Source organism: Melozone crissalis, unplaced genomic scaffold, assembly GCF_028551555.1.
Source record: "Melozone crissalis strain CALT ecotype California unplaced genomic scaffold, PUWL_Pcris_2 ptg000026l_1, whole genome shotgun sequence".
Taxonomy (NCBI): Eukaryota; Metazoa; Chordata; class Aves; order Passeriformes; family Passerellidae; genus Melozone; species Melozone crissalis.
The window spans coordinates 3,120,126-3,145,841 of record NW_026535804.1 but is presented as its reverse complement, the minus strand read 5'-3'; the positions used below and the strand labels follow the sequence as shown (position 1 = coordinate 3,145,841).

The 25,716-nt window shown below is 39.9% G+C and overlaps 1 protein-coding gene across 4 annotated transcripts; it reads left to right on the top strand.

Annotated features, from left to right (window-relative positions):
* The first annotated feature begins 2,389 nt into the window (after nucleotides 1-2,389).
* Nucleotides 2,390-22,967, top strand: LUC7L3 (LUC7 like 3 pre-mRNA splicing factor). Of its 4 annotated transcripts, XM_054278611.1 has the most exons (12): nucleotides 2,390-2,575; nucleotides 9,174-9,240; nucleotides 10,243-10,282; nucleotides 10,546-10,690; nucleotides 12,326-12,400; nucleotides 12,488-12,592; nucleotides 14,446-14,607; nucleotides 15,028-15,311; nucleotides 15,787-15,947; nucleotides 20,764-20,904; nucleotides 21,010-21,115; nucleotides 22,441-22,967. In XM_054278611.1, exons 1-12 carry the CDS (start codon nucleotides 2,477-2,479, stop codon nucleotides 22,451-22,453), a joined length of 1,398 nt encoding a protein of 465 aa, XP_054134586.1. In that variant the 5' UTR covers nucleotides 2,390-2,476; the 3' UTR covers nucleotides 22,454-22,967. The 4 variants fall into 4 exon arrangements, with proteins under 4 accessions (XP_054134586.1, XP_054134585.1, XP_054134588.1 ...); XM_054278610.1 differs by having other exon boundaries at nucleotides 21,010-22,967; XM_054278613.1 differs by lacking the exon at nucleotides 21,010-21,115 and having other exon boundaries at nucleotides 20,764-20,957.
* Nucleotides 22,968-25,716: the final 2,749 nt, after the last annotated feature.

Genomic DNA, 25,716 nt, shown 5'->3' with positions numbered 1-25,716 from the left:
CGCCTTCCGCGCTGCCGCGGCCGCGCCGCGCCTCCGCCGCTACCCCCGCCGCTACCCCCGCCGTGCTCCGGCGCGGGGGACACTATTGCCGGTGACAACCCGGCCCCGACAGCCGGTTCCGGGGCGCGGCCGCTGCCCAGGGACGGGCCAGACCGGGCAGTCCCGGGTAAATGTTGTTGAAATGACGTACGGAGGCATCGTTATGTGCTGTCTCTTGCTCTGATGATTGTTTTTGCGGGCTCTCGATTTATCATAGAGTGAATTATGGAATCATCGACTGTTAAGTATTGGGAGGGACCTTGAGATCATCTCGTTCCACCCCCCCCCCCAGCCGCTCTCCACGGGCAGGGACACTTTTCACTACGCCGGGTTATTTAGAGGCCCCGTCCAGCCTGGTATTGGACTCTTCTAGGGGTGGGCCACATTTCTAGCTCACTGAGTGTCTGTGGTAATTTAATTAAGATTAATTTTATACAGTGGTTTTACTCAAGGAAAGAAGAACTTTATTATAACCACTGTTGTGCAAAAACCTTCTGCTAAAGAGGCTAAATAGAGGGATTCAGAAAAACTGGATTTGCCTGGTAACTCCATGAGGAGGTACTGAAGAGATTTTTAAGATTATGATGATTTGGGTTGGGAAGGAACATGACACCTATCCCGTTCCAACCTCCTGCCATGGGCAGGGGCAACTTCCACTAGACCAGGTTGCTCCAAGCCCTACCCAGCCTGGCCTCGAACACTTCCAGAGATGGGGCACCCTCTTGTCCTGCAGAGGAAACTCTTGTCATCTTTGTGCATTCTCAGCAGTCAAAGAATCCGTAAAAAACATAAGTAAAATAAAGATCACTATCTGTCTGCAAAGCAACTGGAAAGATTATAGGTAATTCCTCCCATTTTCATGGTTTGGTTTGAAAAGCTGATTTTTGTTGTCATGGATTTGTCCTAATCCAAGTTACAGAGCGGTCAGTAAAAACTTTACCACTATGAAAAGTCAAAATAATAATTTCAGACTTCACTCAGACTTTTGTATTCCAGGTTGCTCTGTGCAGCCGTGGCAGAATGCCAGGGAATTCTGGGTAGTTGGTCTCCAGTGTACCTGTTTGCCTCCTCGATGCAATCAGAATATTACAAAGAAACTGAAACAGCCCAAGTTCTGCCCCAGTTCCCAGCATTAGCACCCCACCTTCCCTTCCATCCCCAAACTGAGACTGCAGGATATTGACTGAAAATTCATACCATATCTTGTGCTACATTGATTTCAATCACACTGTTTCAACCGTTCCGTTGGGTTCTTAAATCATTTCAAGCTGGAAAGCTTGAAAGAGGTTCAAGGTGCCTCACAGTGCTGCATCAGGGAGACATTTCCAAAAGGAAACTCCTCAGATAACAACTGGTGCTTGCATGAAGCCCTCAGTGATGCTGAACAAAGTTGCTGTCAGTCTAAGCCGGTTTTACAGGATCAGCATGAACATTGGCTTCAAGCATTTCAAAAAATATGATATAATTAAAATTTTAGTTAGTTGTATGTACCTAGGACATTCAAAATTATGTTGAGCAATTGTAAAATAATTGACAATTGCTATGTGAAATTCAGTATATATTGAGTACAAAGTAACATCTAGAAAAGAAAACAAAGTGGGCTGCTTCCAAGGTCAAAGACTAAGATTTTTGTTACATATGCAGGACTTCTATTCTCCCTCAACCTGTGAAGCATGGGACAGGCTTTCCAGAGAAGTGGTGGTATCATCCCTCGAAGCATTCGAAAAATGTGTGAATATGGCACATGAGGACATGGTTTATTAGTGAATGTGGTGATGGCTGGACTAGATGATCTTAGAGGCCTTTTCCAACCATAACGATCCTACAATTCCCCGAATTCCTATGTGATCATGCACAGCTGGAGGCACTCAGAACAGGGACTCAGAAGGAGCGCATGAGGAGCAGTTTGGGTGACCTTCTCCTGCCAGGATGGAGAGGGGACAATGACACTGCTTCAGCTGTGCTCAGGCCCGTGTCCTTAGCCTCCAGCCACGACCAGCTAGGCCACTAGCACGTTGTCTCTGTGCTGTGTCCCTGCATTCGGACACCGCACTGGGCTGGACACTCTGTCGTGACAAGTTACCATCTGCAGTGATACCACACGGATCCGGACAGCATTTGTCAGGACACCTCACTGGGCAGGCGCCGTCTGTGTGGCACCCGCTGCCCCTTACGCGGAGCCACACGCGCCCGTGGTGGTTCCGCGTTCCGGTATTTGTCGGGACTCCCCGTTCCTCCTGCGCGCCACACGGCTGCTCGGGCTGGGCAGCGCGGAGGCGCCGTGAGGGAGCGGAGCACGGCGGGCTCGGCCCGCGCGGTGCATTGTGGGCAGGGCCAGCCACCGCCGCCATTTTGTCTCCGTCAGGCGCGGCGCGGGTTGTCGGGGCGAGGTGGGCGAGCTGGTGTCTGGCGAGGGGGATTCGGCCCGCATCTCACGATGATATCGGCCGCCCAGCTCCTCGATGAGCTCATGGGCAGGGACAGGAACCTGGCCCCGGATGAAAAGCGCAGCAACGTGCGGTGGGACCACGAGAGTGTGAGTGTAGCGGGGCCGCCTCTCTCCTCCCTCCGCTGCTCTCGCGCACTGCGCGGAACCGGGGGTTTGTCGGAGCGACATGGGCGGCTTCTCTTGACCAGGGACAACTGCAGGAAGGAGGGAGAAGGGGGGAAGAGGGAAGGCATGGCGTGCCGGCCGGAGCTGGGGTTCCGCGTGGGTTGTCGGGGTGCGGGTCGGGCCCTCCGTGCTGGGCCCTGCATGGCGGCCTGGGGCGGGCCGGCCCTGGCCGTGCGCGGGACCGGCGCCGAGTCTCACCGAGGAGGAGGAGGAAGGTCCCGACACAGGCGGGCTGTTGTTGGGCTGCAGGAGGGACAGCCCCGGTGTTTGGGTGTCTTCGGGGGAAGGCTGTGCCCGCCGGCGCCGCCGTTAACGGGAACGGGGGTTTCCAGGGAGCTGCTGGTGGCAGGGGTCTCCCGGGGCGGCTAAAGGAATTCAACACTTCTGAGTGGAAGCTGCTGACTTGCACGAAGGGGGTTGAGACAGATGTTCGAGTTTGGGAGATAAATGTATCTGGATCTCTTTCTGAGGATGTTATTGGAGGAGGAAAAACGAAGGCACGCGCGTACCGATTTTAATGTCTGGAGCTTGTACTACAAGGAAAAATCCTAAGATTTTTGGTTAAGAAAAGGTTGATTCTTTCTGTATTTCCTCACTCAGAAGAATCTGCTTGGGAGAGGGGGACGGACACTATCCTAAACAAGACTGTGTTAGGAGTACTTAACGTACTTTTGTTAATATGGTGTTTGTTCATTTTCTGCAGTAAGTAGCCGAAACAGGACAAGATTATTATTATTATTATTGTTATTATTATTATTATTAATAATAATAATAATTGGGGTTTCTCCAGTTGGTTGAGCTTTAATGAATGATGAGTTAGTTTTGGCTATTATAGTTGCATTGTAAGTTATTTCAGGAAAACTCAGTGGTACCTACAGAGTTCCTATAGCTGCTGCTTGGGGAGAGATGAACACTGAGGAATTTTTAAATTTTATTTTCTCCCGTTCATGATACCTTTTTTTCGTAATGATGTATGTTAAAAGAAAGTGTCACAGTTACAATAATTTATGTCTTGAATGACAGGGATTTCTGTGGTTAAAGCTGCACAAAGCATTTAGCTCCTCCCCCTGTGTTGTTGTTTATTTGGGGGGAGGGAGAAATGCTTGCATTAAATCATGTTAATCAAGACATGTTTTCATGTTCTTATATGGGATTTAGGTCATTATAAAGGAGGACAATACTTGTTTGAATTTGTTTGGAATGGTTGAGTTTGTATTATCTTAGGACCAATACCTATCTTACCTTAGAGTTTTCAAGTGTGAGGAACCGTTCTTTCCCTAGAAAAATGCTGCTCTGTAGATAAGCAGTGCACATCAGGAAGAAATCATGATTTCAGGAAGTTTTCATGACCTTGTTTATGTGTTTCTAGATTTACTTTATTAAGAAAATAATTTGCTTGAATGTTCGGTTAGATACTTTCCTTTGATTATGAATTTAAAATAAGGAGGAGTTAGGTGAAACACATGGAATACAAGGTGAATGGCTTGAGCCATGTTGGCCCAGGTAGAACAGATAAGGTGATTGGTTTGGTTTATTCGTTAAGGTGAGAAAGACTTCGTTGTTGGTTTTTGTTTTCCCCATCATTCGCTTTTAGTAAGTTCAGATTACCTTCTTCATCTTCAATTGAACAAATCACAGAGTATTTTCAGTTTTTCTTTTCGCTTACGGCTTTAGGCTGTAGAGTTTGACTCCAACCAAATGACTCCGTCTCTGAGCTGTTCAGTTTTGTTGGTACAAAAACAGGGCCTTGTCTCTCCTTGCCAGTCCTGTGACAGTTCAAAAAAGGAGCACTGTCCTGTGTCTGAGAGCAGGGGGAAAGTTACAGGCTTAGGGTTGAGCCTTCAGTCCTGCAGGATCTGCTGCTGTTTGCTTCTGCTTTTATTTGTGATTAAATACAACCTTTCTGCAAGGAATGTTTTCCTAGATTCCTGTAGTCCTGATGAGGTCAGAAACCCCAACAATTACTGCCGTTAAACACATGTCTCCCTTTGACTTTCTTTGTCACCTAAAGATTAAATTTGCAATGCCACTTGTTTTAAAAGACAGAAAATGCAGATAAGGTTCAAATGGTAACATTAATTCCTCTGCTTGCTGTCCTGCTTTTCAGGTGAAATACATCTGCTACTGTAATTTCTTTTGAGATTAGACATTGATCAACATGCAACCTGCTCAATGCCAGCATGTTGTATTGATCCCATAGTATAGGATTTTGTGTCACATTTCATCGGTTTTGAATGTGGAAGATTACCAAGAAGCTCATCTGTATTTTGCTTATTCTTTGGAGATTGCTCCACGTGGCCGTCAGAAACTGCAGGGTGCAGTGAAATACAAGATGGAAGTGGAAAGTGTGGAAGCAGAGGGTGTGATAGCTCGGTGTGTGATTTATTTGCAGTGCCAATGAAACATGTAGATCATATATTATAAAAGTATTTCTAGAGCTTAAGTTCTTACTATAAAACTTTGACATGATTAAAGCCTTTAATCTTTAAAAATTGGAATTCCACTTTTGGTATATTTCTCTAGGGTGGCATGTCTTTAGGTGATCAGTCCTGGTTTTGGCAAAAAGGCTTTGTGTGCAGGAAGAAGTTATTAGTATCGTGTATTTTTGTCTTTCTGCTTACTATCATATCTGTGGACAAAGTGTATTTCTTTATTGATTCACACCTTCCTGCTTTAATGTGCTGCTTGCCTGCACAAAGCGAGGAAAAAGTTCTTACAGAAATAATAATTGCATCAGAATTCTGAGGCTGTTCTGTAGTACAAGACGCACAGCATGGGCTGCCCCTGCTCCTGTAAGGTTTGAAATTTTGATGCTTCTTCAAGGCAAACTCAGGGTTTTCAGAAAGTGGAGAGGGATGAAGAGCTGTTAGAGACAAACAACTGTGAGCAATCATCTCTGATGATGCAGTTTCTCCAAATGTTGCTTTGTATTCAGAGTATGATGGCATGATTTTAGCTATTTATGATGTGTTGTGCTTTTAGAATGCCAGCAACCTAAATTGCTTTGTATCTAGGTAGAATTTAAGGACTTAATCCTCCAGGGGATGGAGGGAGAGGACTTAACCTTTCATTACTAATACTCTTCCTACAACAAATAACATTTATCTTTAAGAGTGGATTCTGGAGAAGGGCTGATGTTTGGATTTGGGTGGGTGGACATTGCTCTTAAAATATCTACTGCCTGTGAGCTTTAATGGATTCAAAGAACTCAACTATGAGAAGGAATTTACTAGTTTTTAATGTGTAAGCCTCAGCCTGCTGAATTTTATTCTCAGCCTTTTTACTAGGAATTGTCTCTCTAAAGGAATTTGCTTTTGTAATTGTTTATTACTGTTAGAGAGATACTTCTCTATCAGTAAATAAATTTCTTGCAGAAGAGAAACACGTTAATGTAGAAGCACTAACAATATAGAGCTGTTAACAGCTTCTTTACATGGGAGAGCTTTGAACTGCTTCCCAAACTCCGGTTGAGCTTGCAGTTCTTGCTGTTAACTTTTTGCACTTGGATGTAAAGGATGCTGCTTTCCCACCTGCTAGAGATTTCAGGGATTAGTGAATTTGCGAGGAAGAAATGGAAAGTTCCAACATCCCTGTTGTAGCATCTTAGCGAAGTGTGAGTGCTTAGGGCTTTGAGACCCAGGCTGTCTCAAAGGCTTATCCTGCAGCAGCACTTTGACACTCACACGTGTCTGCTGCCCCTTCTCGCTAGCAGAGCTGGCAGAATAACTCTGCAAAAGGAGTAAATTAAATGCTCGTTACCTGCATTGGTGGTTACTCCCACCAAACTTTCTGTTGTGGAATGTGTTTTCATATTGCTTGTGATCAGTGCAGCCATGCTGATAAACCATGGGTGAGTGATGCCAGCTGGAGCTCATCAGTCACATCTGTTTCAGTCCTTCAGTGGTTCCATGATGCTTAAACCATTCCTTGGCCCTTACTGTTCCCACTCACCACTGATTACTTAGGATTGATGGAAAGTGCAGTTGATGTTCAGCTGGGAAGGCAGATGTTGCACTGTATGAAGCTGAGCTGGAGTGATACCTGCAAGATTCTGCAGAATTCCAGCAGGTTGTATTTTCCTGTTGAAGCATATAAAATTGAAGAGCATAATGAAATGGGTATGAGAGGGGAAGAAAATTGCTTCAGCCACAGTAGTCTGAACCACTCTGAAGTGAGTATTTCTCTGCAGGCTGCTTCCTAGGAGAGAATGTCAAGTAATACACTGAGTACCATCCTAGTGCTAGAGTGGCAGCATCTAGAGCTTGTAGAAGAAAATTATGGCAGCTTTTTGCTCTGTGTGTGTGGTTTTTGTCATTATTTTGGGTTTGAGTTTTTTTGTTTGTTTGATATAGCTTGTGTTTGTTTTGGGTTTTTAATATATAAATAATTAATACAATGTAGGGCACGTTTAAACCTCATATTTCAGTATTGGTTATTCCAACCAGTTCATAAAAAGAGGCTTTTCCTAGTAATGCTGTTTCATAATAATTGTAATTCTTTCTGGTTTTATTGAGGATGGGTGTCTTGCTTTGTTCGTCATACTTCTAATTTTTCCTTTGCTTCTTTTGTTACTACTAGTTTCTAAACTGTTACGGGCCACTTTTTAATTTTTTGGTTGATAGAAGATATTCTACAACCCCTTTAATTATTTGGTGTGCTTAGACTGTCATTACTGTGCTGTGTCTTGAGAAATTGTTTAATCCTTCTCTGAAATATTTTGGGAAATGTCTTTCCACTGATCCTTATACCTGGATGTGAGTATGAGAAAATGGAAGAAGAAGAGAATGTATAGACAAATTACAGTTCTGTGGAAAAATCCATCAGAAAAACTGAACAGAAAAATCCATCCCAGAAACTGCTCCTTTGAAGTAACTGTAGTAAAACAGGGGATATTGCAGCTTTCCAAGAAGAGCAAATTCTGAAATCAGATTTTGTCCAATAACTTTCTCCTTCCTTCTGAGAAGAAAAAAAAAAGTCACTTCACATGTTTTCTTAACTATTCTTGTTAAATTGCTTCAGATAGGTACCAGTGTCCAAACCTGGATTGGGGGAGAAGTATTCAAATTACATAATAAGCGATTTGTTTGTTGGTGTTTCTTTTCCATGGTTTGTTAATAGAAAGCCTGGTTGTTTCTCTGAGCAATCTTAAAGCAGTCAGGAGAGTTTGAACTTCCGTGGGCTGATTTGCAGTCTGGCAGTTAGCTTGGAAAAATAAATCAGGCTGGTCTGATTTGATCAATGGGTATCACAGGCTTTTTTGTGAGGTGGTGGTGTTTGGGGCTTCAGTCCTTACCCTCATTTCTTCAGATACTTCAGTCTGTATCTTGGGAGATAAGATAGTCCAAGTCTGTGTTCACAGGGTATGTGAGAGGATTAGAACTAGGCTGTAATGCATTTGGAGTTATTAGATTGCCAAAATTTAAATTGATGTCATGTAAAGGAGGTGCTGGAAGAACGTCCAGGCCAGTTTTGGATTTACACCTTAATTAATGGCAGTCACATCTGTGGGGAGGGTCTAGTGAAAAGTTAATTATTTATGATTATTTATTAAGTTAGGGATGAAAGTATGTCTGATTCTACCCTTGCATTCTAATTGATAGACAGGAGATATTTCTGTGTCATGAACTTCAGGAACTGACCACCTTGACTAGCTAAGCTCATGCTCATGGGTGAGGGTGAATAATCTTTTTAGCAAAAGCTGGTTTTTCCCATCATATTGTAAGTATTTATTGACTAGAATAACAAGTTTGTGGGTTTTGGGGTTTTTGAAATTTCTGGTGGTCTTTTTTTGTTATCAGAAAGAGAACCTGACTCAATAATGTACAACCAGGCTGTGGAGAAGCAAACCAAACTCTTTCTAGTTGGCAGGAAACCAGATTAAAATGAATGCCTTTTCTGCCTGAAGAGGTATATAATAGTCTTGTTGGCTATCATTCTTAAAATAGGGAATTGTAAGAACAGTGCTGTGGGAAAGCTTCTGGATAATTCTGTCTTTTAATTGCCATCAAAGTCCTTGGGATAGTACCAAATGTTTTAGTGCAGGTAGCTCTGGTTCTCCAGGCCAGTAGCTCTGAGGAAGTGAAGGCTGAACACAGAGTAGTCCCATGTTCCATGCTTCCATGCCAGTTTTTCTCACCTCTTGTGGCTTTTCACAGTTAAGAATTTCACTGAAACATACTAAATAGTCCATTCTGATCTCATTCCTTTCCTTTGGAAATACTAAATATTTAAAATTTATAAATTGATGACACTTTAATCTTAAATATTTAGATTTAATGGTAGAATTAAGAACTGTTACAAGGAAAAGTAAGATTTTTAGTGTTTTGTCATCAAAGTGCATCTTGTAGCACTTACTGCTGCCAAGAAATATAAAGATAAAGGGTGTGTAAAATTTCTAGAAATTTTATTATGTTCAAAGGAAACTTTGACACTGAAACTTTGTGTTTTAGTATAAAAAGCAATTGCATAAAATTTTCAATTCGAGAGGCAAAAAATGATGCCTGTTTCTTTCTTCTGTCAGGTTTGCAAATACTATCTTTGTGGCTTTTGCCCAGCTGAGTTATTTACAAACACCCGTTCTGATTTAGGTAAGTTTGTAAGTCATGACATTTTTATTCACGGAAAAGTAGTTACAGTTGAGCTTTTGTTTGCAAACTATGTTTTTATTGTTAATTGCTTTGTCAAAACACTTGAATTTTTTTTTTTTCATTTCAAGGGTTGCCAGTGATACAGTGTGGTAAAAGTAATATTTATTCCAGATCCTACTTTGTCTAAGTTGAAAGGCTTCTTAAAAATTTTTTCTTACTATGTAAGCTAAGTTGCTGGGTGTGGGGTGTTTTTCTCCTGTTCAAGTGGCAGTTTCTGTTTTGGGTTACTCTGCCTGGGCAGGGTTTTAACCTGGTTTTGTGTGATAAACTATTGAGCTGCTTTACCTAAAGTAAAAGACTCACTTACTGTAATAGTTATTTCTAAAGAACAGCTCTCAATTGCTGGTAGTTGATGGCTACATGTAGTATATATTTTGGAGATGTTCACTTAGCAAAACCAGACTTTTTGTCTTAGTGTTAGTTTCTAAGTCTGTTAAAGAGTTTGAGAGTCTGGGGAAGGTGAGGAATTTTAACACAGTCACCTTCATGACCTCAGGGTACATACCTCCTAATTTATTCTGAAGATCTGTTTTAAGTAGCCAGTGTGTTGCAGAGAACCCTGGAAATTAGAAAGTGCCTGATGAAATTTCCCTTCATATGTAATTTTTCTTTTTTCTGTTCTTTTTTTTTTTTTTTAAGCCCCAGGTGTTTAGGATATTACATTGTTTGTATTTACTGATGTAAAACTTGATCTGGAAATTTTATTTTTTATCATGACTGCATATGTTGAGTCTCTTTTTTATAACTACATAATGATGTTGGCATTCTTTTTCTTCAGTGTGTCTTTCAAGCTCCAAGCAAAGGAAGCAGAAAGGCAGAAGCATAAAAGGCTTTGTGAAATGTTTATAGTTCTGTTCTGTCATGATGCACAAACAAATGTTGGTGGAATGTGGGTACAACATTTAGGAATGCAAACTTAAGCTTTTTGTGTTGTCTTCTTAGGTCCTTGTGAAAAAATTCATGATGAAAATCTACGCAAACAGTAAGTTTGTTTTTTGATATGTTAAAGTAAATGGAGTTTCTGGTATCTTTGCAATTTGTTAATAGCAGCCCAAACATTACGAATTACTTGCTCTTTTTATTTGCAAAAGTTTATTTAAATTTTTATTTAAATAAAAATTTACTTATTTAAATATGTCGTATTCTCTTACTGTGAGCAAGAATTGATAATACTGTGTGTCTTGTTACTTAGTTTTCATCTATTAGAGATTTATGTGAGCTCTCATTTTTAAAACCTTTTCTCAGGTATGAGAAGAGCTCTCGATTTATGAAGGTGGGCTATGAGAGGGATTTCCTGCGCTATTTGCAGAGCTTGCTTGCAGAGGTGGAGCGCAGGATCCGGAGGGGCCACGCTCGTTTGGCCCTCTCACAGAACCAACAGTCTTCTGGGGTGAGTCTGCAGGAGTCAGTGAGGCAGCTTTTCCTGTAGATAGGATCTTCAGGGGCTTACCTATTCAGATGAAACTTACTATTATCCAGAAGATTCCTGATGAATTAAGATTTTTTGCCTGTTAGCCACAAGATTGTATCTGGCATTAAGAGACAAGGCAGGTGACTCCAGAGTCACCAAGAGCCCTCTCTGTTCTCACTGTCTGTGGGATCTCAGCACAGCAGTCCTGATGTGCAGAGTCACTGAGACAACCCTTGGGGGGCTCGGAGGTCCTGGAATGTTGCCAGAAGTGTCTGGTGGTTGGACTTTGATCCTGCACAGGAGACGACACCTGTATGAGGATGGGAGGATCTCACTGGGATAAATGGTGAAGGGATAGGATAATTATGGTGTGAAACACAGGCTTTAGAATTTTGGTACAGGGGGGTCTAGAGAAGCAAGATGGAGGAATTGGGGCGTGTCCTGTTCTTCTTCTTCTTCTTCTTGGCCTCCATCTTCTGTGGTGGTGGTGGCACTTTGGGATTGGTTCTTACTAAAAGTGCACTTGTCAATAAGGGTGAAAGGTATTGGGGAAAATAGGTTAAATATCTTATACATAGTTTTGGGTATAAAGATAAGTGACCGCCCCGAGGGCTCTCAGTGTGTCCATGGCTGACGCGCTGTGCGGACCTCTGTCGGGCCGGGAGAAAATCTTGTAGATAAAAACTAATAAACACTGAAGACCGAGAAAAAACCTGAAGACTCTTTTCATCCTTTGGAGCGCGGGCTGTCCCAAGGCCATCCCGAGCATTTCCAGGCCATCAAAAACAGCCGAGGAACGGGACAACTGTCTCTTGTTTCCTCAGAATGAGTATCTGCTCTCTACCTGTCAGGTGTTGCCTTTACCCTGACAACATCAGTTTATGTTCTCTCCTCTAGTGGCACATTCCTCCCTCCCTGCGCTAGCAAGCTGTGTCTTTCCCCATGATGGATTTGGAACAGTGTCTGTGGCCTGTGCTCTCTGGGTTTTGTGACTGCCAGGACAGCCTTGCTCTTTCTGCTGCCCCACCTCACTGTTCTGTACAAAGTCCAGTTGCTTCAGAAGGAGCTGTGGACAGTATCAAGTTGAGAGATGCCACTTGTGGAGCAGATGTGGGAGTGCAGCAAAAAGTCTGTTCTAGCAGCCTGCAGAGAGGACACTGCTAACAAGTACATCTCTGAAGTGAGATTCTTTTTGCATTTTACGCTCAGAGTTTGAAATGTAAAGTGTACAGAACCTCTGAGTCATACTCAAATGTCTGCAAAGATATGTAAGAGCTGCATGGAAGTGTCAGAGTTTAAAGTTAGGACTTAGAATACAGTTTTCTTACTTTTTATGGGCCAGGATCTTGAACATTTTTGTTGAGTTGGGAGGAATTAGTGTGACTAGACTTAGCAAGGGTGGAGTAAGTTGTGTCGAGGAGTGTTTTATAGTAGACTAGACTGTTATTAGGAGCTTCTTGTGGGAGAAGAGGCCAGGGGAGGTTATTCCCAAAGTGTCTCTGGAATATGAGAAGACATACATTTGTGTGTTTAAGCTATTTTAACAAAAGAAAAAGAAAAAAAAAAAAACGAGGAAAGAAAAAAAGCCCCAGCTCACTCTTGCACTTTTTACAGGGAGCTGGACCTACCGGTAAAAACGAAGAGAAGATTCAGGTGTTAACTGACAAAATTGATGTACTGCTTCAACAGGTGAGAACTTTTTAACCCCCATGAGAGAGATCACTTGCTTTTGTTACTTGATCAAAAAATAAACTTAATGTTTTTATTGCCTTTTAGATTGAAGAACTAGGTTCAGAAGGAAAGGTGGAAGAAGCACAAGGAATGATGAAACTTGTTGAACAGTTAAAGGAAGAGAGAGAACTGCTGAGGTCTACGACTTCAGTAAGTCATGTGTTCATAGTTCTGTGAGACATATCAAAGTTTGGTGCACAGTACATTCTAAATAACCATGTTCTTCCACTGAAGGCATGCAAGGTCTGTGTAGAGTTCATTACACAGTTAACAGGACATTTGGCTGTGATAATCCAGTGTATTGATTAGGCATTCTGTCTTGGGAGTGGGCTTCCTGCACACAGATTATGAAATTACTCACCCAGCAGTCCTGGAGGAGAGCTTTCACCTTCCTCTGGTTGAGGTCTCAGTTAAACTTTGCTCTGTGACCTCTGCACTAGAATTATACTGTTAGAGAAGCTGTTACAGAAGGTGCTTGAGTCAGGGCTGTGACTGGCATCCGGCTGACTCTCAGAGCTACATAAATCAGAGGGAATGTGTTAAGTATCAAGTTCTTAATAAAAAGGAGCTTAAGTTTAAAGATTTTATTTTTACATTTAATTAAATGCTCAAATTGAGATTCTTGTTTTAAGAATTCATTTTGAATTCTTAAATTCAGTTATGTCTGTACCATATTTTAAGAGCTCTTGTTGCTCTGTGCAACACTGAAGAGTTCTTCATTACAATTTATTGAAACAATGGCTGGAAGGATTAAAAGTTTGAAAATTTTGTTGTTGGTTTTGTTTCTAATTAAGAGATCTTGTTTTTGTTAAAAAACCTGATAATTCCAGTAGAAATGCGTTCATAGCAAAAGTTTTTTAAAAGGTGTAATAGTTTTGAGGAGGTTAATTTGAACTTTGTCTTGTTAACATGTTCTTGGGTGTGATATGGTTTGATGTTTTTCATTGGGACTCAGTTTTTTTACTTGAAGAGATTTGAAGCATACTTTTTGCTTTAAGTGACTAATTGGGAAAGGACTTTTAATTTGTTTTCCTTTAAAGGTTTTTATTAAAATAGGGATATTTTCTTTTAGTTTTGCTTGTGTGTTATTTGAAACATGCTTAAAAATTGGTGGATTGGGTTTTGTAACAGCCGTTTAAGAAATTAAGAACATATAAAGCTTTGTTTGACTTTATTTGTGGTGTGATTTTTATTTTCTTTTGTTGGTGAAGAATGCATTTTAATGTTTGATGTGTTCTCTTAACAAGTGTTTGATTTGTGGGAGAATGAAGCATATTAAAGGTGTGATGAATACCTTAATTTTTTTAAAATGTGGTTACTTTTTGAGATATATATGTGGGACTATTGTTAGTTTTTACTTTTTGCGGCATACTTAATGAAGTAAAAACTTGTAAAAATGTTGATAGGCATGATTACTTTTTTTTTTTTAAGAACTCTTAAATGTTGCACACAGCATGTTTATGTCCATGCTGTATGATTCATGAACCTGGGCTTATGTTGAAATTTCAGTGTACTTCTCTTATGTCTGTTGAAACAGTGGTTTTATTTGACCACCATACTTTTAAATAGAAGCCAGTATTTTTTTATTTTTGTTTTTCTTGATGTAGTATTCTAGCCTTTTGATTCCTTGAGGTGTATTCCATGGTAGTTCTGCAGCTCCTGACATTTCAGTTGATGCCAAAGATATCTTAAAACAGTTTTAAAAGAAAAACTTTAATTTTTCTGATATTGCAAGGAAGCTGCAGATACAACTGTGTGCATGTTAATGCAGTGAGTAATGGTTCTGTGGTTTTCCATGGGCTCCTTCCATGTGGGAATGGGCATAGGGTGGCCTCTTCTCTCTCTCTTTTCTGTGATGGGGTGCAGTGCACCAAAGATAAAGCAGGCAGATGTGATTTCAACTTTCAGTAGAGCTTGGGATTTGACAACAGTAACAAATAGTTGTAAACCTCTTCACTGACTAAAACTTCTCTTTTGCCGTATCAAATATTCTTCTTTTTCAGACAATTGAGAGCTTTGCAGCCCAGGAAAAACAAATGGAAGTTTGTGAAGTTTGTGGAGCCTTTTTAATTGTAGGAGATGCACAGTCCAGGGTAGATGACCACTTAATGGGCAAGCAGCACATGGGTTATGCCAAAATAAAAGCTACTGTAGAAGATTTAAAAGTAAGTATTTCCTCCAGTTGTTGAAATGAAAAGTGCTTGGAGGTTTCCTGACGTACATAAAAGGCTGTCCAGTGAATTTTCTCAAGAAGGTGAAACACTCCCAAGAAATGGAATCCTGCATTGTGCTTTCACTGATGTGATTTGTTGTGACATTAGATACAAGCAAAGATGCTGGTTCAGGTTGGAATTTTTATGGTCTTTTTAAGAAAATGTAGTGTGGCCTCTGTTGTGAGAGTGACAGGCAAAAAAAGGTTCTGCAAGACAAAGGATTTTCATTTCAGGGATTTTAGGAAGTACTGTCCTTTGTTTGGAAGATAAAACAGACCTGTTTTAAAAGTTTGGGCCTTTACATCCTCAGAATCTGTAAGCTTAAGTGTCTTGAGTAGTCTTCATTTCTTCCTGTGAACTTCCTTTTTTAAGGAAAAGTTACGAAAAAGAACAGAAGAGCCTGACCGTGATGAAAGGTTGAAAAAAGAGAAGCTAGAACGAGAAGAGAGGGAGAAGGAGAGGGAGCGGGAAAGAGAAGAGCGGGAAAGGAAGAGACGACGTGAGGAGGAGGAAAAGGAGAAAGAGAGGGCTCGTGATAGAGAGAGACGCAAAAGGAGCCGCTCGCGGAGCAGGCATTCCAGCAGGACATCTGACAGGAGGTGCAGCCGCTCACGAGACCACAAAAGGTCAAGAAGCAGAGAAAGAAGACGAAGCAGGTACCTCTGTGTGTGTCTGTGTGTCTCTTAAGTATTTTCAGGTAAATTTCCAAAAGGTAAAAATCTTGTGGGGACTTACTGTCAGCCTGAGTAACATCAATGATTTGTTAGCTTCACTTAGGTGTTTCTTCTCAAGTGAAGACATACCTTATTGGTTCTAAGGATAAGCAAGTTTTTGCTTATGAGGGAGCTTTCAGCAAACAAAAGTGTTCCCCAAAAATACAGTTTCTTGTTTCTTCCTTCAGCTGGTCTTTATTTCATGGTTGTAGATACTTTTAAACTACGTAGTTAAGTGTTTCAGTAAATAAAGAGGCATATTTCTTATGTACTGGGAAACATTTCTATACAATATGTTAAGATTTGGTTTCTGCAGGCAATCACTGTATTTTAAAGTGCTGCTGTTTTACTGTTGTATATTCTGAGATAGAGAATAGCAGCTGAGATTTACGTTTTGAAATTCTGTCTGAATGTTAAGGAGTCGTGATCGGAAGAGAAGCAGAAGCCACGATAGATCAGAAAGGAAACACAGGTCTCGTAGTAGGGACAGGAGACGGTCAAAAAGCCGGGATCGAAAATCCTACAAGCACAGAAGCAAAAGCAGAGAGAGAGAACAAGACAGGAAGTCAAAAGAAAAAGGTATGTTTGTATAAGGACTGAGTTCTTAGCAAGTTCTGAAATGAATCTTTTCTTAGAGTCTCAAAAGCTGTTAGCTTTTCAGTGAGTGCCTGAAAGTTCTTAGTACCAAATCAGACCTCATTCTGAGAGGTGTGTGTGTTGCTGTAAGCAATTTGAAGGATTTTGTTCTTTCCAGTTACTGTCACTACATGTGTGTGTGCATACCTGCACCCCAGTGTCCTTCTCTTACCTGTTGCAGTTTGCCTGCAGGTGAAGTGTGCAAGGATTTTTATATATTTTAAGACCTGTTTACCTTTAGAAAAACATAAGCCTGTAAACATCATTTTCTAAGAGTGAATGTCTTATATTCCTACTCGTAGTGGATATTTGCAATTACCCTTTGCAGGTGCATGTTTTGTGGGGGGCTGGTACCTTGCTTCTCACCTGTATGACCTATTAATTCCCAACACTATCATGTTTCCTTTATTACTCTTTTAACAGTGCTTTTAAGTTTTTTCCCCAATCTATAAATGCAGTTCAAGATAAATACTGCAGAATCCCTGTGATGCTCTAAATGACAATTTATGCCTTCTCCCCAGTCTCCTGCTCTTCCCCCCGCACCTTCCTCCTTTTGTTTTTTTTTTGTTTGTTGTTTAAACAAAGTGAGTCTTGCTTTGTCAGTATTCAGGTGAGTCTGAACAGAAAGCTGTGTTAGTCTTTGAAACAGTTTTGTAGCTGTAGGCGCCATGTATCACAGCATTCACGGTGACCAGAGGCTGAAGCTCAGAAACTTTAGGTAGGATTACAAAGAGCTACAGTGAGAACGCTGTAGATTCACATTCTGTGAGAAGATACTAATTCAATGCTAAATTTCCCCCTTTAAAAGTCTTTTGGAACTTCTATAGGAACGTAATACTTCTGGCTCTGGTGGGGAGCTGACTAATGGCCAGTCCGAAACAGCCACCCCACTTCATGGGCTGATCATCAGTAATGGATGAAACAATTGTGTTTCTAAGGTACTTTTGAGGTTCTCTGGAATGAAAGGTGCTCTGTGCATGTGTCTGGGTTGCATAGGCCTGTCTGCTTGACCCTTCTCTGTATTTATCCAGTGGATTAGTTGCCAAAATGTTGGTGATGCTTCATGTATTTCTCTTCCCTGACTTCCTTGAATTGTTTCAATTATTCTGGCTTATAGTATGGGACACCTTTAGTATTGATTCTTCTCTCATTTTCCTTTGCCGTGTAAGAGAGTGGGTTTTGTTGCTTGCTCATTGGCAGTGGAAATGATGTGCAGGCTTTAAACTCAGATTCAGTGTTGTAGCCTGTATTTGTCCATTTATTACTATTCTTACCTGATATTTTTGCCTGCTTTATGAACAGATTTCTGGTACTTGGTGAAGAATGTCCTATTCTCCTGAATGCTTGTTATCTATACATATAAATAACTGTTTTCTTACTTCTTCAAATTTGGTCTGGTTTTGAGCTTTTCAGTTCTTTCATTAATCTTCCCATAAATAGAGGAGCTAGTGAACTCTCTTCAACGTCTCAAGTATTTTTAGTTTTAACTTGACTGATTTCCTTGCTGGCTGTTTTGTTTTCTGCTTGCTGCTTTCTTCCGCCAGAAATGAGAACAGTGAGGTGATGCTATGAGCTGTGATGAAAATCCCACCTGGGAAAATCAATTACTTTTTTTTGACTATGCCATCCTAACATTTGTAAAAGCACAAATAAGCCTTAGAACAGGACTGTAATGCTGAAGAAGTTTGTGATTTTTTTCCCTTTGTTGGGAAAGTCTTCTAACAGAAAAAAATACAAAAGAGGAGGGAAGGAAGGAGGGAAAAAACCAAACCCAGTAGTAATTACTAAGGCAACATTGAATTTCTGTACTGAAGCTGTAAGCACCATTGCATCGTCATATTTGCAATGATAGGTAGTTAGGTAGTTAGATAGGTAGCTAAGAATAAAGCTTTTAGAGATTCATATATTTGAAGTGTGTAGCTTTTGCACAAATAGTAACTTCAAAGTTAAATCTTAACTTACTACATTGGGAATCTTGTCTTCAGAATCTACTTGTCTTTATTAGCCACCACTGATCTGCAGTTGTAAAAGTAAGCAGCAAAGGCTGTAACTACTCATGGTAGTGCCTTTCATCTGGATATCTCAGACTGCTTTATAAACATGAATATTAACACAAAAAAAACCCCAAGGAGCAGTTTACCAAGACTTGTGTACAATTGCACATTAAATTAGTCCCACACTTGAAAAATTCAGAAGTCCTGGTTTCTTGTTCACTAAGATGCCATAGAAGACGGCAACCAAGGTTATAAGAAAAAAGAAAAAGCAAAAATGGGGGCACTTGCTTTGAGACACAGATTTCAGTGTCAGAGATACCTTTGCTAAAGAAAGGAGCCACCAGCCATAAACACCAGCTGAGCATTAGCTTAATATAAACCAGTAGAGTGCACCTACTGTTCAAGTAAACAAACTTCAGAGCAGATGCAATAAATAGGGGGTTTTAATAAAACAAAAATTATTTTCCAAGTACCTTCATTTTATGAAGAGTTAATACTGGAATGGGCCTCTAGACCACTTTGGCTTGGCTTTCTGTCTTCCCTAATCTAGATTCTGATACTTACATAAAAATAATTATGATCATGTTTTAATGTTAGTGATTAAACCTCAGCAAATACTGCCAGAACACTTCAGTAATACTGGATATTATGTTTGATTTTCTGAACAGTAAAGCGATTCACTTTGTCATGATAAGAATTCTCATAAAACACATCTCAGTTGCCCACACAAACTCAGTCAGAAAAATGTGCATGTGTTTAATCAGGAAGCAAAGTCAGTATGAATGTGATTATACCTAATAGATTACAGCTGAAATAATACATCCAGTTCCAACAGCAAACTAATTTTATATGCTTTCTCTCTTACTGATTAAAAATGCAGTGGGGGAACTTAACTTCTTGCAGATACTCTAGGGGTTGGAAAGTTATTGGGCTATTTGTTGAATACACTTTTTCAGTTCTGCTTGGCAAACTGGAGGTTCGGTATGGTATACCTATTTTAATACTAAAATTTTTAGAAGAATTTGATCTTTCATACCACAGTTTTTTTTTAACCTTGAACAAAATTATCCTCTTGACCATATTCAAGACACAAACAAGACAGAACAAAACCCTGCACACTGCACATCCATAGGGCTATTAAGATCTACCATATCTACATAGGACAGAAGATAAGATTATTGGACTGACTACTAGTCCTCTGCGGGGAAACAAGACTACTATTCCTCAGTGGATCCACGTGTGCACCGGAGATACCTTTAAGACACAAAAAGAAGACTTTTTAACAAGGTTAGTTAGAGTGCAATCTACCTGCCGAGTTGCCAAATTGAGGGCAGACAGACCCAAACTGACTCAGTCCTTCAGTGAGCTGGGTGATGTTGCCCTGTGCTTGCTTCAAGCACCCTGCCCTGGATGTGCTGCTGCAGGTGAATCCTCACTACTGGTGGTCATTAGGCAGTTGCCCTCATTTCTCTGTGAGGACTTTACCCTATCCTTTGGTAGTCTTATAAAACAAAGAAGTTGGAATGTTGCTGCTCTTTTAAAGCTTAATTTCTTGCTTTGTGTCCTGGAATATAAAAGTGTGTTATGCCAGTCTAGGTGATAATGTTATTTTAAATAGCTTTTTCAGAGTGTTCCATCTGTGTGCTCCTGTGTCAGGGATATATCTATCTATTTATATTATTTATTTTGATTGCCCAGATAGCAGGGAATAATCAGAAAAAAGAGCATGAATGTTGTTCTGTATGATGACATCTGAGAGGTTGGTTTTTTGGATTTCTTTTTTCTCTCCAGAGTGTCTTTACTGAGCAAGAGTTGAATATTATGGTGTGAAATAATACAGCAGGAATTGGTATTTTTATTAAATTTGCAAATACTGAATTTACAGATGAGGCACGCAGCTCTAATACTGAATGTTTTTCTTCCCATGGAAATATTTTTACTTCTGGCTTCCTTCCTTCTTTGAAGATTGAGTTTTTAGTGTAGCAAATACTTCAGTAAGTTTCCCAATTCATGATCAAATTGTGGGCTCCTTCCCCCACAGCTTGCTGTTTCTTTGCCTTTGAAAAAAGATTGCTTTTTATATATCTTCCGAGCTATCTCCCCAAGCCCTTTTAATGAGTTGTTTATAAATGACTGCTGGTTTTATAAAATTGAGAATTAACAATGCTGACAAATGTGCAACTTCAAATTTAATTTTGGTCATCACTGATCTCCGCCTTCAAAGCTGTCAGTGCTTAATATTATTTCCCAAAGTATTTGATAGTTTGAGATTGCTAGTTTTTAACTGGCAAGTATAAATTTCTTTGATTATGCAGTCAAGCATTGTCCACCACTCCTTTCTGATTCCTTTTCAAGAACCATAACTAACAAAAATTATAAACCAAAGCAAGCCATACACAATCAGAAATCAAAACGTGGGGACCAAAAGAGTCCCATAATAAGTAAGGAAGCCATGCACCATAATTACACATCTGCCTAACCTCTTTACCTCCAATTTGTTCATTTTGACAGAGAGCTGAGTAGCTGCCTCTGTTAGGAGGTCTGACCTTTCTCCTCTTCCCCCACCCTATACTGTCTCCTTCTACCTTTATTTTGTCCCCTCTCCATTCCAGCATGGTAGTCTGATGCCTATTTCTGTAACTTTTTGAGTATTACTCTTATTGCTATAGAATGTAATTGTCCCATGTTGTATGCAGTATATATCTCACGTGTGCAATGTTTGTTTTTACTTTGAAATCCATGGTCAATGTCTTCTTTCATGGCAGAAAAGAGGGGATCTGATGATAAAAAAAGTAGTGTGAAGTCCAGTAGTCGAGAAAAACAGAGTGAAGACACAAATACAGACTCGAAGGAGAGTGAGACTAAGAATGAGGTCAATGGGACCAATGAAGACATTAAATCTGAAGGTGACACTCAGTCCAATTAAAACTGATCTGATATGACCTCAGATCAGACAGAGGTAAGTGCATTATTTCAAACTTTGATTAGGGCTTTTTGTTACTGTTTAACAGTGCAGCGTAAGTATGCACAGATGAAGATGGAACTAAGTCAAGTAAGAAGACAAACTAAAGCACCTTCTGAAGGAAATGACAGTGTAGTCCTGCAAAACGTTTTGAGGTACATTGTTTTGTCTCAGCTATTTTGTAGCAGACTCATGCCCCCATTAGTGTGCCTCTTTGGGACATATTTGTAATATAGTCACCATAGAAAAATTAATTACCCTTTTTTATTTTTAGGGATTTTGTTATCTTTTTTTTTTTTTTTAATTGAACTGGTTTTGTATTTAAGTCCATATTGTGTTGGTACATCAGCAGAAACTTTTGCTTAAATACTTAATATTTGAGGCACATGTTGGACTACTTTGTTTTCATATAAACTGCTAGTATTTCTTTGTCAAGGATGTTTCTAGTTTTTTTGCTTTATTGCCTTGCATTCTAATGCAGTTTGTTCTGTAACTCGAGAGCCAGTAGCATTGGATTGATGGAAGTGTAGGGTTTATGAATTATTGCAGCTGACTACCATACCTCACACAGCGTTGGTGTTGTGAGCGGCCCATGAAAAGCCAAATTAAAAATCAAGGATTCAGTCAAACTAAGCAGGTACTCATGCCAGGTACTCCTTTCTCTACCCACATCCATGTTTGAATGCTGTTGCCTGTAATCTTTAAGCTTACTGTTGTGTTTTTGATTTTGAAGCTAGTGAAAAGGACTTTTTGTGTATTGTGTGAATACTGTAAATCTGATGTTAACAGAATGGAATTTTCTTTCAACTGTGTGTAGGGATGCAGTGCTGCCCAGAATTAGATATCTTTAAAGAGTTTAAAATGCAATAAACACTACATAATATTCGCCTTGTTACTTTCAATGCAATTCAAGTCCTTAAGAGGTATGTGCTTAATATTTCCTACTGTGTAGGAGACTGTGCAGTCAGCCATAGCACAGAAGAGTGGAATGGCTGGTAACAGGCTTGTAAGGCAGATATAAGTGCAGAGACAGATGCCACCAAATGATGGCAGTGTTGATGGCAGGAATGTATGCTGGAAACTATTTGTGGGAAATTAAGCAGCTAAGCAATAGGCAATTATGTATTGAAAGGGTAACTTGAAGTTTTTTCCCCACTCGTGACATAGCTTTCTTACAGAAGGTCTTTAGTTGTATTCCTGAAATCAGGAACTAACAGTGGAGGTGACAGCTGATAAATGAGCTTCTTGCAATATAATTTGTTACTGTAGTTGCATTATGTATGCTAGGAACTCTTAAACATTTAATGTTGATATTAAACCATTAATGCTACATCATTGCTTCTAATGCCAGTCATGTTCAATGGTGATGCTCTTGTAGAGTTAAGATGACAGCTAACAACTGGGCGAGTGTATAGGAATGGTAAACAAAATGCTCCTAATGCTGTCTAATGGTCTGTTCTCCCAAAATTTTGCATTATAGGACTACTGTGTGAAGAGTCTGCGAAGATAGTGGAAGACAGCTTAAACTGAAGATCTGCTATTAAATGAGGTGAAAGAAAGCTGTAGTGGCATAGAAAAATATAAAGTTGAGTTAGATTTTTTTTTTAATAAAATTTAATTCAGGACTGGTGTTTCCTCCCAGAGTTCAAAAAGATGTGTTGATAATAGCACATATGCTACTGAGAATATAAGTCCTGTATCCTTCTTTTTCTTTAAGACTTTTTAAGATAAGAAACCAACATAACCTGAACACATGGCTTGCTCAGTGTTTAATTGCAAGTTTTCATTCTTGGACTTTAAAACACAAGAATAAATGTTTAGTATTTGTGTGAATTGAACTAAAATGAATCCCATTTTTACAACTAAGCAATTCCTAGCTTCTTGATATATGAGAAATGGAAATAAAGTATCTTTGAATTTCTGTTACAAATTTGATTGTCTCTGTCATTGAACATTTAATATTAAATAAGCTTCTTTCCTAATAAATTTCTCGTGTCTTCAAGCTTAGTTCATTAATTTGGATGCTTAGTTATTCTGTGCTGTTTGTAGGTTTGGGTTTTTTTGGTTCTATCAGGATTTAATTTCAGGCTTACTTTTGCAGCAGTTAGCTGCTGTTGGGTTCACTGTCTTCCCCAAAAAGTGCCTTTTGCTGCAGTAGGTTAAGAAATGACAGAAATCTTGCAATAAAAATGGCAGTATTAATTCTTATTAAACAGGTCAACTTTGACAGCATGTTTAGAGAGATGCCAGTGCTGAGACTGGCATTCAGACTGCTTCACATTTGCATTGCAATATTGCTTTGGGGTATTGATGAACAGCCCTGTGCAGTTGGTCAGAACAGACACACGGGCAGGGAGATGTGCTTCCTGCTTCCCTGTGAAGCTGTAGTGCAAGCAAGAGTGGTTCTTGTTGGAAAAGAACTGCATTGTGTACGAGTCAGTGCTCTGGCTGTAAGGCAGTGAATTTACATTGTTTAATAAGAGCATTATCTTTTCCATTAGTATTCAGGCCTTGACTGTATGTGTAACCAAAGTCAGACATGGACAGAACACCATTGTAACTGATGCTGATTTATTTGGCCTGTGTGTGGAAGTGCACTTGGGAGGAATCTGCATCTACTCTGGTCACTAGTGCTAGTTTTGATACCACATGTAGACAGCCATGTTCCTTTTTGACTTTTATTGTTCTAAACCAGACACGGGCACAGGGGATGGAGATTGGGTGTGGTGGTTTTGGGAAAAAATAAGGTGGGAGCAAGTGAAATTATAACTAAATTCTAACTGGAGACATTAGATGAACACCTCCTCCTTTTGAAACTTGGGGGACAGGACTCAGCCTCTTTCAGCGGTGAAAATGTTTGTCTTGTACCTTCCACTGCACTTATTTGTTACAGGATTTGCATTTCCCCTTACTTTGCAAAAGAAAAAATGATAAAATGAGGTACCTAAAAATGATAAAATCCCTCATAGATTAGCCTGGGATTCAGATTCTCACATGTCTCATGGGGAGTCTTTTTAATGCTTTGAAGATGAAGGAAAATTCTGTTTTGCAGAGCATAGGAAACAGCACCTTTCTGCTTCCAGATTTGACTGTTCAGACATCTCCACAGAGATTCATCTTTGTGAGAAATATCTTCACAGCTTAAGCCCAGGATAAATACTATCCCAGATTTTTTAGGAATGCTAGGCAAAAGTAGCTGATTTCAGTAAGCACCTCTGACGTGCTTTCTCTATACTGGTTTTGACAGCCTGACAGTCTTTATTAGGTGTTAAAAGTGTACTGGCCTATGATTTTTCAAAGTTGCATTAAAATTTTAAGCGTCCTGTCCACTTTAGAGTTATCCTCCTCACATCCTTCTACTCCCTACCCTGAAAAAGGAAGAGATCAAAGTACTTAAAATTACTTATACTTTATTTTAAGTGAAGAGTAGCAATGTCAGTTCAGTACAAGTTTGTAGTGCAAACAAAAGGCATCCTTGGAAAAACAGTAAGCTTTGTAAATTTAATCTCAGTTATCATTCCAACAGTTCATTGTTTAAAGAAAAAGCCCAGCAAAAACCAGCTAACATAACTAGTGTGACCTAGAGTTTATCAAACTGCATAAAACATACAAAAATACTTCTGTGAATGCATAGATATAGTGTTATTACAGTCAGATTTATGAGTTTAACTCTTAACACATAACAGTTATTCTTGGTGGAAACTAGACAAATAAAGCTTTTTAAACCAGCTGCCCTCTAGCAGAATGCTCAGTAATTAGTGGAGACAGTCCTTACACTGACTTCCTAAATAAAGGAACTGGAAACAAATTAGATACTCTTACTAATTTTGAACCATTTAACCACTACTGTTTTTCACACAGTTATTGCACATAATCTAAGCTAGCCTCCAAGCTGGAGAGATAAATACACAATTGTTAAAATAGAACTTTCTTTCCTGTCTTACAAGAAAAACAAAGCAGGAACCTTAGTTAAGAAGTTTTACTTCATACTGTGTCAGAGTCTTGAGCTTCCCAGGAGTTGAATCTGGCATTAAACATAACTAGTTCTCTCAGCTCCTGGCTGGAGAAAAACCAGGATTGAGAATGGGAGGTTAGCAGAGTTGAGGTGATGGGTGTGGAACATGGAGGAAAGGATGATAATTATTTTGACTGAAATAAGCAAGAATTTTAAGCTTAAGTAACTTGGTGAAATCCTGAGCCCAGAGTCAAGTATCTCTGCTGGAAGAAGGAGTTTCTGTCTTCTCTGGGTGTGCAGCCGCTTGAGAGAGTCTTCCAGGCTAAAGCAAGACATGGGGAGGGTGGCAGCCATGCTACTTCTACTAGAACATGGTGCTGTACTATTTATAGTTTGACTGTCAACATTGCAGTTCAGATCAACAACACACACAGCATCCATCAGCTGTGCAGAAACTCTGCCTGAAGCTGCATAAAGCAGAAATGGAAGGAAAATCAATAGTTTGGGGTAGGGGGGAGCAGAGGGGAGAAAAAGCAGCTCATGCAGAAAAAGCAAATCCCTGAGCCCTCCACCCGCCTCAGGACCCATTTAAGGGTTTTGGTGCAAAGGTCAGCATTGTATTTTTTGGTAAAAAAGAAAACAGCCTCCAAAAGTGTTATTTTCCAGGCTGCCATGTTAATATAGGAAAGCTTCAGGCTGTTTAATACTCCAGCAATGCTGTGACTCAAGTATTTTAACCCACAGGTGAATTTTTTCATTACTTACTTGCTTAAATGCAAGTTAAACAGTCTGTAGCTTAAC